Source organism: Brachionichthys hirsutus, chromosome 1 (genome assembly GCF_040956055.1).
Source record: "Brachionichthys hirsutus isolate HB-005 chromosome 1, CSIRO-AGI_Bhir_v1, whole genome shotgun sequence".
NCBI classification, from domain to species: Eukaryota; Metazoa; Chordata; class Actinopteri; order Lophiiformes; family Brachionichthyidae; genus Brachionichthys; species Brachionichthys hirsutus.
Genome location: NC_090897.1, coordinates 13,351,343 through 13,364,385, shown reverse-complemented (window position 1 = coordinate 13,364,385; position 13,043 = coordinate 13,351,343). Strand labels below are relative to the sequence as shown.

At 47.8% G+C, this 13,043-nt stretch overlaps 1 protein-coding gene across 1 annotated transcript in view; it reads right to left on the bottom strand.

Moving 5' to 3' along the window:
- neo1a (neogenin 1a) overlaps positions 1-13,043 on the bottom strand; it is a 163,069-nt gene that overhangs the window by 83,373 nt on the left and 66,653 nt on the right. The window contains exon 2 of the mRNA XM_068741802.1: positions 7,824-8,150. Coding sequence (XP_068597903.1) covers positions 7,824-8,150 — 327 coding nt within the window. The remainder of the gene's footprint in view (positions 1-7,823; positions 8,151-13,043) is intronic.

The window sequence follows — 13,043 nt, the reverse complement described above, 5'->3', positions numbered from 1 at the left end:
TTGTTTTTCAGATTTAGAACGGTTTGTTTGCCATTTTTGTACCTTTTGACCTGGAAGCCGCCCCTGTGGGGGGGGGGGGGGGGGGGCAGAAAAACAAGCGTGAGAATATGATGCTGGGGAAATAGGTGAAGATGGCATGTAACCAGGATCAGGTTCAAGTAAACAGCTCTTAAACTAGAATGCTCCATCACTAAAACCGGAGCGATCCGATACCAGCTTCAGGGCTAAAAACAAATCCTGTAACTACTGGTTGTCGGAGGTGATGCTGCTGCTTCATGCCAAACTAAGTTACCCTCAATGGCCTCGTGGAAACACTCCCAGAATTTGGAATCATATGTTTAGCCTCATGAGGTATCAACTAAAACATGATTTTCCATCTGCATATAAATCCCTATTTTTCACAGATGAATGAATGAATGAATGAATGAGTCTTAATCTGCCATATCTCAGCTTCATATTGGTGGCATTTCCATACTGTGACATTATTCATATTCCCTCAATCCAAATGCATATTTTAATCTCCCAGATCCAGATTATGATTTATATGGGATGGCCATGCTTCAGTATTTTTTATCCTGATTGGCCTATTAGTTTTAAGTAATGGGTAAAATAAAATAAAAAATAAAAAGGGTCATATCTTGCAGTTTTGAGAATCTGCATCCGTACCAAAATCCATCTTAAAATTAAAAGGAGCTTTTGCAAAAAAGTTGACAGAAGCAATCTTTTTAAATGCTTTTGAAGCCAAGGATTTCTTATTTCCAACAAGGGATAGAAGAAGATTAAATGCTTAAATTCACAAAACTTTATAGATATACAGTTCACAAGTAAAAAAAAGTAAAAAACAAAGTTGTAGCGCAGAAGTTAAAGCACTATTCATACGACACAATTCAACAGCTCCACAAACTACGAGACTCTGATACAACCCCAACAACAACAACAAAACACACACTGGTGGGCTGAATATTACGAGTCTGTGATGGTACAATTTATCGCACGGATTACGTTTAGCTCACAAAACATATTTCACAGGCCAGGCAGAGTTTGTGAGTCGGAGGACACCCAGCGGAGACACATCAGTCTGAGCTTAGAGACAAGCATCCAGCCGTCTTTTCAGACAACATCCGATTAAACGGTGTTAATGAGGGGTCGGCGTGGAGCATTAGACCGCATTTGTCTAGAGATCGGCCGCATTCCCTTCGTTTGAGTCACTAAAAACTCAGCTGCCAGTCACAATATGAACGGAAGCCAAATGAATTAATCAGCAGTATGACCAACAAAATATGTCTGACGACTACACACAAAGACCGTCCACGCAGCGGAGACGCAATCCTGCCTTTTCAGATTCAAGCTGCCATGCCCTTGGGGATTCAGCCTGCAGCCAAATAAAAAAAAAACAGATTAAAACACATCAAAAAGGGGATTAAAGAATCTGCTGACACCCGCAAATCCTTCAAAGGGCGTCTGACGCTATCAAAGGATGAGCCTGCTGGAATATGAGGCGGCACACACACACACACACACACACCTACACAGGCGCAGCAGTGTTGGGTTGTTAATTTCTACAACCGTGAGGAGGGAGAATTTAGACATGGGTAAAATTAAACTATCACTCTGGTCGTCTTTACATCCCACAGATGCCCAAAGGTGAGCAGCAGATGGATCGACGGAGAAAAACTAAAAGACTCGTCTCCGTCCAGAGAGGTCAGACGGCACGGAACAGACTGCAGGACAGCGGGAGGGAAGGCAAATGTATTCCAGTTCTTCTTCTATTGTCTCATTTAGGGCTTTCCCCGCCAAGCTGTGGCGAGGTGGGGCTCACCTCAAGCAATTCCTGAGGAGTTCAAAGCGTGCCGGCGGGAGGAGGGACAGCTGTGTGGGAGACCGGTCGACACTTAAGATGGGATTTCTCATTACCCGCGTCTCGCTCCGTGTCCTGGCCATCACCGCCGCTCCCTCTACTGCCTTATCATTTTTACTCCTCCTCCTCCTTTAGTCCTAGAAAGACTCAAACAGAATACATAAAACAGGGCTCCACCAGGCCGCCCCCCCTCCCATCTTTTTTTGCCTGTGTTTCAACAGTGTGTGACTGAGCACACAGGCGAAAGCATACAGTCTAGATGTATGACAAAGCAAGAACAAAGAAAGCACGAAGGAGGGAGAGACGGCGCCGTGGATGCACGGACGTGACTAAAGGCAATGATCACACACACACACACACACACACAGATCAAATATTCAGCGCTCACTGCAAAGCAACGGGAGGCAGTTATTCTTTTAATCTCTCCGTAATGAAAACTGTGGCAGTTTTAAGCCGGTTTTCATGAATGATTTCAATATCAAAGGTTTCACAATTGTTATTTTACATATTTTCAATGTTTTAATGAGACAACACACAGCTAGGAGCGACGCGCCGCACGGCGATGTGACCGCACGGCGTCTCACAATCCATCCCAGATATTACCCTGGTATTTGTCAGATATGGTCCCTGCCACGCCAGCCAACCGTGACTCATTCCATCATTACAACGGGGAGGTCACGCCCACGCCTGAACCATCGTTCCCGGCTCTGACGGCGGCCTAATGGCCTGCAATTAACCTTTTTATTGGCCTGCTTTCAGCCAACTAGAGATACAGCAACGCGCGTGTGTGTGTGTGTGTGTGTGCGTCAAGGGATTAATGGGTTCAACATGAACATAACGGTTGAAGCTTTCATGTCTATGAATTTCCACGAGTAAAGTGTCCCCTTCTCCCCTCTTCAAGTAGAAGCGGATTTATTCTAACGTCCCATCGCGGCTGACCGGGGCAGATCCCGCTGGCTGTGAGGCTGGTTGTGAGGCTGGTTGTGAGGCTGGCTGTGAGGCTGGCTGTGAGGCTGTCTAATGGCACAACCCTTCTTGACAGAGAAACGAAATAAGTCCCAACTGTATTCAGCTTTGGTGGCAGGTATTGATGAAGTGCCAGGATGGACTGGGTGCTGTCAACGTGCGGTCACAAAGACTGAAAGACAGCAACGCATATGCAAAAACGTCAATTTGGATAAGGTGCATATGTCAACATGTCGACCAACACTACTCCGAGGATCAATCAAGCAAGAAGTTCCCCCGATAAGTTGCCTCAGTTTCACCGGGAAGTTTCCAAAGCTCTGCGCTGCACCATCGTCCTCAATGGCTGCGTCTACATGGACAAAATGTCTTTAATCCGATCAGAGTTCGGATTAAAATGATGATCGGATGCACTGTGTTCATGGACCCTAAAAATATTGATCCGATTAGGATCATGCATCACACTTTCGATTGGGTAAATCGAAAGTGGGTAAATAATGTCAAAATTATTTTGACATGCGCAATTTATACTAAATATACTGGAAATAGTAGAAGAAGAAGCCATAGCGACTTCCGCTGTAAACAAAACATCCCTCCGCCCCTTTTCTGCTGGAAACGTTAGCGTTATTTTGTGCATTTTCCCCGTTTGCAGTGTTAGTTTCCTCCTTTATATCTCCGGCAACGTGTTTGTCTCAGATATTGGCCAGTTCTGTCTTTCCCTCGCTCTGCTTCAACTAGCTTCCGGGAATAACAGAAGCGCGTAAAGCTGACATCACAGACATGCGGCTTGTATTGAAACATCGGAGGAAGTGTTTTCATGCGCCCAGATCGGTATAAACCACCCCTCTCCATCGGGATAGAATCTTGATCGGATCGAGCATGATTGGGTCAGACTAATCCGATTTGGGTCCGATCAGGCTTTTAATCCGATTAAATGTCAATGTAAACGCAGCGAATTATTCAGGGAAAGCATTTCGACCTCGCACATTTCTGTAGCTAAAAGAGCAACGCTTGAAAAAGATGTACCGGCAAAGTCAAAGTCACGTTCTCTCTGAAGTAGCACACTTTAGCTCGAGACTCTAAACGCTTCATTGAGTCGCTAAAATACAAAGACGGCAGCCTTAAATAGGGTCACCTCTCTCAATCACGAGACTAATGTGTAGACCTTTTGTTCGGGAATTGACCAATGAAGCATCATTTTTCTCACTCCCTGAGAGAAGAGAGAAGAGAGAAGAATATTCTCCATATTTCCAATGTCAACACATCGGTGGGACGTTCGCACAGGCACTCGGCCCCCGAGATCGCTCACACCGTGCCGTCTCCTCGTCGATGAGAGGCCTTTCCAGAGCGTCTTAAAATCCGGGCCGAGCCCACATCAAATGCATTCTCTGGCTCCTCCAGCTGCAAATTGAATTCCGGGCCATGACTTGACTCAAAACACCTCATAATCATCGCGTCGCTGGCAGTTATCAAACTGAACAAGGTCACATTGTGGGATTCGTATTGGGGAGAGCCTTTTAAAAGCATTTAACTGGTGGGACAAGGCACTCGGGCTTCCCGGAAGGAGCTGGAATTTATAGAGAGAACAAAAGGTTCGGAAATTCAAGGGCAAAGAAACAATCAAGGTAAAAAAAAAAAATGCAGCAGGAATGTCTTCTCACGTCCGCAGACATCGTGTCGTGCATTTTTGATATGAAGGAGAAACATTTAAATACAAAACCTTTCAAATACAAAGGAAAGATTGAAGGAAGAACTCCTTAAAATACAGGACTGTAGCGTTGCTTATATTGCGTCTCAAAAGGAACGGCTCGCTCAGAAAGAACAAACGAATTACTATCCACTCATCTTCCTGCTGACATCAGCATTTCTGGAGCTTCTCTGTGCTGCAGAATGTTTCCTCCACATCTTAAAAGTGTGCAAAAACAACCAGAAATCAAACATAAACTCACTTCATAGAGCTGAAACGGCATAATCCAAATCTCCAGAGGCTTCAAGGTCCCATAATGATTTGAAAAGATCCCCCCCCCCCCAAACTGCTCAACAGAGACAGATTATTCACACCATTATTGGTAAAACACCACAAATGTACCGTATTTTCACGACTTTATGACGCACCTGGTGATTCGGCGCAGTCTCATTAACAGCTGATTTTTTGGTATTTCAAACGTACAAAGGGCGCGCGGATCAAAAGGCGCCGGCATGATAGGTGCAATAAAGCAGGAGCAAAACTGAGTTTGGTACTCGCATCTTTAATCATCATCAATCAAACAAGCATACAAGTGCGCGTTTTGAAAAATAGAGCCGGAGCAAAACAGAGTCATTAATCAAACCCATCAAAGTCCTCATCCTCTGTTTCCGTGTTGCGCTAGATCTCCGTCAAACATGCCGGGCTCCCTTTCTTCATTGTCAGTCATTTTCCGTGCCGTGAAGCGAACAACAATGCTAGCAGACAGTTAGCCGAAGCAGCTACAATCCAGTCAAACTGTGGCGCTGCGCTGCCTTCCACTCTGAGTGGAACTGTGTTCTCCTCCTGTCGTCCAGCGCTCCCACGCAGCCCGCAGTTTAACGTCGCGCGGTTGGAGTTCTTTGGTTAATCCACCGGGGATGACGATGATAAGATAGCTTGCTAGTTAGCCCGTTAGCTTGCTTCACTCCGGTTTAGACCGTATCGGTGAGATCGGCCCGCACAGAGTCGCCGATCGCAGGAGCCGGGCTGCTGCAGGTCTTCTTCTTGCTTCCTCCTCTTCCTCCATGGATTCATTAATGCTGGATTCTCTCTCCGCTGCTCTATTCCCATGTTCTGCTGCGGGACCGGCAGCCTCGGCAGCCACTTCCGTCAACACGCCATAATAGTTTACTATGGTGAAGAGCGTATCACTCCGCGAGGCGCCTGACTGAGTCCGCCTTACAACAACAAATAGGCCGCGCGGACCAATGGACGCGCTGCACATTTTGAAAAAAATCTAAGACTTTTAGGCGCGTCCTATGGGTGTGAAAATACGGTAGTTTAACACCCGACAGAACATCTTCTACTCCAGCAGAGAGCTCTGTTGCGTGACCCAACGTCCGGTGAGCAGTTAAACGCCGCGTTATGCAGGATCGTCCAGCGGCGTTTAAAGAGGGCATGGATAACGTCCTTTCACATTGGCGCTGCTGTATGAAAGGCACGGAGTAATTCAGCCATGGACGTTCTCGACTGTCACTAAAATAAGAAAGGTCAGTGGACTTTGTGGCAGGATGGCAGTGAGAGAATAATGACTGGATTTAAATAATTGACGAACTAGTTCTGTACACCATACTGTTAGAAAGAGCTTTCATAGCTCCCATAATATCACCTTAATTTGCACACACTACATATCCCTACAGTCCCTGTGCTTAATTAGTCAGAATCAGAATACTTTATTAATCCCAGACGGCAATTCCATCAGCAACAAGACACAGCAATACCAAATTGACAGTATGCACATTGTGCATTTATAGAAGTAGTAAACTATAATAAACTATAAAAAAGCAATAGAATGTTACGATGATGCATTGTATAATTTAACTGCCACAGGAAGGAAAGACTTTCTATGGCTTTCTATGCCCCCCCCCCTCAATTTTTGAGGGGGGGGCTCAGTCTCTTTGTCCAGGTGCTCCTTTGTTGTACCAGGAGCTGATGGTGGGGGTGAGGGGGTGTAGTCAAGGATGCTTCGTAGTTTCTAGACTAGATACCCTCAGTCTGCTGCCCCAGCACACCACAGCAAACAGGATGGACTAGATACCCTCAGTCTGCTGCCCCAGCGCACCACAGAAAACAGGATGGACTACATACCCTCAGTCTGCTGCCCCAGCACACCACAGCAAACAGGATGGACTAGATACCCTCAGTCTGCTGCCTCAGCGCACCACAGCAAACAGGATGGACTAGATACCCTCAGTCTGCTGCCCCAGCGCACCACAGCAAACAGGATGGACTAGATACCCTCAGTCTGCTGCCCCAGCACACCACAGCAAACAGGATGGACTAGATACCCTCAGTCTGCTGCCCCAGCGCACCACAGCAAACAGGATGGACTAGATACCCTCAGTCTGCTACCCCAGCACACCAGAGCAAACAGGATGGACTAGATACCCTCAGTCTGCTACCCCAGCACACCACAGCAAACAGGATGGACTAGATACCCTCAGTCTGCTGCCCCAGCACACCACAGCAAACAGGATGGACTAGATACCCTCAGTCTGCTACCCCAGCACACCAGAGCAAACAGGATGGACTAGATACCCTCAGTCTGCTACCCCAGCACACCACAGCAAACAGGATGGACTAGATACCCTCAGTCTGCTGCCCCAGTGCACCACAGCAAACAGGATGGACTAGATACCCTCAGTCTGCTGCCCCAGCGCACCACAGCAAACAGGATGGACTAGATACCCTCAGTCTGCTGCCCCAGCGCACCACAGCAAACAGGATGGACTAGATACCCTCAGTCTGCTGCCCCAGCACACCACAGCAAACAGGATGGACTAGATACCCTCAGTCTGCTACCCCAGCACACCACAGCAAACAGGATGGACTAGATACCCTCAGTCTGCTACCCCAGCACACCACAGCAAACAGAATGGACTAGATACCCTCAGTCTGCTGCCCCAGCGCACCACAGCAAACAGGATGGACTAGATACCCTCAGTCTGCTACCCCAGCACACCACAGCAAACAGGATGGACTAGATACCCTCAGTCTACTGCCCCAGCACACCACAGCAAACAGGATAGACTAGAGACCACAGACTCATAGAACATCCTCAGCATCCTCCGGCCGATGTTGAAGGACCTGACCCTCCTCAGGAAATGGAGGCTTCAGTGTTATGCTGGTAGGATGAACTGGTTACACTCAGGTGGCCTCTTTAACTTGTCAATCTGCCAGATGCTATAAAAACCCATCCGTTCTATAATGGGCTGTAAATATGGGATATGGGCAAATGCCTTAAATAGCTATGCTGATAAGTGGAGCAGCCCTTACCTGCTACTGAGAGGCGGGCCGTGCGGCTGGAGACGGAGCCCAGGTTGTCGATGGTGGCGACGCACTGATAGGTGCCCTCGTCTGGCTTGTTGTGCTTGGAGTGGACCACGTGGGTGAAGAGCAGCGAGCCATCGGGCAGTATTTGTCTCCTCTCGTCTGAAACCAGGCTCATGAAGGTGCCGTCTTTCTTCCACTCGATGCGCATCGCCGCCGCCGCCGCGTCGCTGTGAGCCGAGCAGTTGAGCAGTGCCGAGTTGCCCCGGATGGCCAACGTGTCCTGGGGCTCCACCGTGAACCAGAAGGGGCTGAAGGGCTGTGCTGCTGAACCTGCAGGGGGGAGGGGTGGGGGGGGGGGGGACAGATCTTAGCCGGACGCTCTACAAAGAGATATGAACACATTCTATTGTAATACCTTCACGTGTCTCCTTTGCTGACTACAGGCCACTTTATTCTAAACATGGTCAAGTCTTTTAAACACGTTCTTTTTATATTTTCTTTAGCAGTCATGAGTCTGTAGAATACAAGGAACTGCAAACATGGCTGCTTCTGCAATTCAACCACATGGGAAGTGAGCGTAAATTCCCATCTCCTGAGACGCCATCGTCTTCGACGGCCCAGTGAAAGGACACAACAGGAGAGGAATGTTTCCAGAGCAACACATCCTTTTTGTCCACGCTATCTTTTCAGCCGCTGCGCCCATCCCAGAGTCTGCAGAAGGCTATTCATTACGGAACCACAGGCCCTGTTGGACTGGGACGAGAGGAACGGACAAATTTAACCCAGTCTTAGCCTCACTGGCAAGCAAATGCCACATCTTGCTTTAGCCTAAGTAGAGAGCGGGCGGTGAAAGCGTAAACACTGAGCGTCACTGTCATTTCCTGTCATCAAGCATTAAATGACAGCGTCGCCCCGACGTGGATCGTGCCAAAGGCAGAGTAAGTGCAGCGGCTTTGCATTCGTCCTCATCCATTATTCATGCACCCCCGCCCTAATAGTCACACAGTGGCATTGTTTAGATAAATAACTCCAATTACCAGTTCTGCAGGGACGGAGGCGAGCTTGGGAAATAATTAAGAGGGAATGAAGGCATTTTAATAATGCAGCAAAGGGAGAGAACTAGAAGGCTGAATGTTAAATGCACTTTAAAATATCCTCGCTCTCTCCCAAGGAAATGGAAAGTCTCCAGGGGAGAGCGAGGAGCGAACGGAGGGAAGACAGAAAAGGAGAGACGATGTTATGTCGATGGTTCAGCTATTTAACTACGAGAAGGTAATTCCTCTACCTTGCGGCACCGAGTCCCCGTGTTGCCTGGTCCATTATAGGGCTTTGCATTTAGTTCTCTTGAGAGCACAAACATTTGCACATTTTGAATAAATAGTCTTTTTTTTTGTTTGTTTCTTCTACATTAGGGAGTCAAGTCAGGACAACACGCTAGTCTGGCTATAATGTGAAATTGTCTTCTTGTAATCCATTGATGAAGACCGGAGTAGGAAAACAGGAAGGAGCGTTCTCCTTCTGCACCGATGGACACTGATGGATGTCGGCCACTCCGGCTGGACTATGAAGGCCCGGCTTCGAGCCGCCCCTTCACCAAATACAAGATCACTTTTGTTGCCATTCAATTAAGGGACCTTAGGGGGAGGAGGTGTGAAGCCTTTATTATTATTACAAGGCCTTCAATGGTGCATGTACAAAACAGCCACCTTGAGGCTGGTCCAGTTTCCGCTGGATCTGCTGATGCACAGCGTTTATACACACAATCCCTTTAGGCACAGAGCTGGCTGTGAGACTGGAGCGACTACGGTTATAAAATACTCCACGCCCTCAGCCAGAAAAGCCCATTTTCCACTGTAAATCTTGGAGGTAAGTGAGTACTTTTAAATTAGACTGGAGCAAAGCAGCTGATTTCAGGAAATCAATAAATTCAGAGCTGCCTGCTCTACACAGCGGCCCGAATATGAAAACCGCCAGCAAAATGCATTCTCACTGATGGAGTACATGACAGACGGAGGGAGACCAGAGTGGAGTAGCAGTGGGGGGGGGGTTGTCAGTCCTGCAGACCAGAAGAGCCACGGCACGCTCAATCATCTCTGCTGTACTGCTGGAGCAGCGGAGTGCGGGTCGGATGGAGCTTCCAGGCTCAGCTTCAGCCGCTTCCTCCATCTGAGCAGGAAGCGGAACAAGCTTGAAGGTCCTGACGTCCCATCAGAGCCGAAGCAGCTGCCTTCCGCAGCTTTTCATCCCCTCCATAGGAGGCGGTAGCCTGGGAGGGCTTAGCTTCGGTGCTAATGTCGGGCAGAATGGCAAACCATCTGCTTGGAGTTGCAGGAAAAACACCAACAGTCAGTCGAGCAGGGCAGGGGCAAGGCGGGGCTGGGCGTGGGAGCAATGGGAGTGGCTTGAGATCAACTACAATTCCAACTCTTGTGACAGCTTTTTGTTTTTTTTATGTGCAGGTACGGCAGAAACGGAAACGCAACAGATTGTACGTCACGGCGTTACAGCGCAGGGAACGCCGCGCTGTGAGAGGACGCGCACAACCGAGCGAGATCCGATTCATTTCCCCCACGACGTTTCCCTCTTGTAACGAATGATACGGTTATTGGTTACAGAGCGCACAAGAATCAAATGAATCATCGTTTGAATGCTGCGAGGAGAACAAACGCATCTTTATGCCAGAATTCATTATGGGTGAACCCCACTGCAGGCTTTTAACAACACAGCTGCATTTAAAGAAGGAAGAGTGTGTCAGAAAGCACATTACAGTGTGGGAAGTCTAATCTCCTCAGCCCCCCCCCGCGGTGCGAGAGCCCCCCCCGTAAAATAACGGCTAAACCAGAGAAGAGAAGAACAACGGCCCAGGACAGGGAGTCATCTACTTCAGGGGTCCCCAACCACCGGGCCGCGGCCCGGTACCGGTCCGTGAGGCATTTGTTACCGGGCCGCAAAGAAAGAACAACTAATGTATACAATTTCCGTTCTATCGATTATTAGCATCTAAAAGGTGTTTTATTTTGAAAAACGACCGGATTTTCTCCAACGTAACAATCGCCTCTTGATACGTTGCTAAAAAAAACAGCCGTGAACTCGCGAAAATTAATAAAAAGAAACAAAAGTCTTTAGAGAGCTTCTTTGCTGAGGAAAAAAGTCCAACTGAGGAGGAAGAAGAGGAGGAAGAAGAGGAGGAAGAAGCGGAGGCGTTGACCTCCAAGAAGAGAAACGAGGACTAAGACTTAAAACTCGGGTTTCTCGGTAAAACAGCTGACTGGCTGACTGGCTTCGTTAACGAGCAATGAAGGGTTCAAAACTGCTTCGGGACATAGAGAACAAGAATCTGGATTAAAAGACAAGAATGTGGAATTCATGAAACAAAAAACCATGAAGGACAAGTAATTATTGGGACAACCATTTATGGTGAGTAGATGTTGTGTTATTGCAAGTGCATAATATAAAGTTTATTGGTAAGATTATATTCCTCTTTTTAAATGTAATTATACCCCCCCCGGTCCACGAAAAAATTCACGGCATAAAACCGGTCCGTGGCAGGAAAAAGGTTGGGGACCACTGATCTACTTGATGGGTGGAACCTGTTACCTCTGTCCCAAATCCACTTTGTCCAACGGGCCCGTGAGTCCGGCTGTGCACGCTCCCTCATTCGCTGCCCGTCTCTAACACCCCTCGTCTCTGAGATGAGACAGCAGGACAAATGGAGCTGTAACTCAGTGCATAAAGCACATTTTCAGATGCTGCAGGGCTTCCTGTCTGGTAAGCTGCACTCAAAGTCAGAACAGTCCAAATCACTTGTGGGATGGGGGGGGTATCTTTTTCTCCACACGGTCAGCTTCTGATTCCTGCTCTAATACTGCAGAAAAGGCAATGCGGAGGAGTGGCGAGGGTCAGCTCTCCACACAAAGACCCCCTGTTCTCTCCTATTCTACGCTTGGCTCAGCAGCAAGCCTCTTCCCCTCATTGAGCCGCCGTCTGGAGCCGCCATATTGACTACCCCCTCCTTATTGAGTCACAGCAGGCAGAACAGACCACTCTCAAAACGCAGTCCCATTTTAATCAACAGAGGCCCTTCTGTGACTCGGACGGCGGGACGTGGAAACCTGGAACATGCTGAAAAGTAAACACGCTTAACCTTCATTTACAATTACTGGAACACGGCAATTACATCGCTCACATATTACTGAAATAAAAAGCTGCATTTTGCTCTTTGCTCCTGTTGCGTAAGGAATACCCAGACATCAGAACTGAAGACGCTTATAAAGTAACGAGGAAGAGCATGAGGCCACTATCAACCCATCACGGATGGATGGATGGAAACCTTCCATACAGATCAAGATGCAGGTGGAAGGATTGCAATATCTAAAACTAACGTCTGCTTTTTCTGGAGAAGATGTGTTTGAGAGCTGCAGCTCCCAGAGTAGCGCAGTATGAGGTATGTGTACTGTATCTGTATGCACACTATTAGTTGAACATCTATAAAATGAAAGGTTGAAAACTTAAACGGGACATATGAAAGACAACAACAACACTTTCCCCAAGTTCCTACACTCATATTTTGTATTTTTGGGTCATTGCAAACCGAAAAACGACTAAATTAAACCATCCAGTCAATCCAGCGTAGTTCTGGAATCAACATGTCTGGTTGCATTCTCCCCCCGTTGTGATGTCACAACGGGTGCACGTTCACGAGATGTGCGTGCACGCTCCCCGTGTCTGCGCTGCACACGGCCACGCTCTACCTGTGGCTCGTGCATGAATCCATTTGTCGCCCTTCCATCCTCGGCATCAGCGTTAATGATGCTAATGCAGATAGCCATCTCTGCCTCGCTACTTCCTGCCACAGAGTGTTGGACGGTTTTCAATGGACAAACTGATTTCACCAGCAGAATCGGGAGCAAAGCTGGTTTTCAGAACTGCTCGGTTAACACGCCTGAGAAAAGACTAAACAGCAAGCTGAGGGGAAAATAAAGGAAAACTAAAAAGTAACACGGATAAAGTGAAGCAAGGCAGAAAAATCGGGCCGGTTCCAGCCGGCGTGTCCACTTTAGGAAGCCTTTGAGCGGCGATGCCAGATATAATCCCCGACATGCCTGTGGGAGGTCACTATGATCTGGGATACCACAACCCACTGACTCTGGTATTCCCAGCATTCCCAGCAGCACTTGATAAAATGAGTGTTTGAGGGCAAGCCATGAAGCGCTGGACAAAATG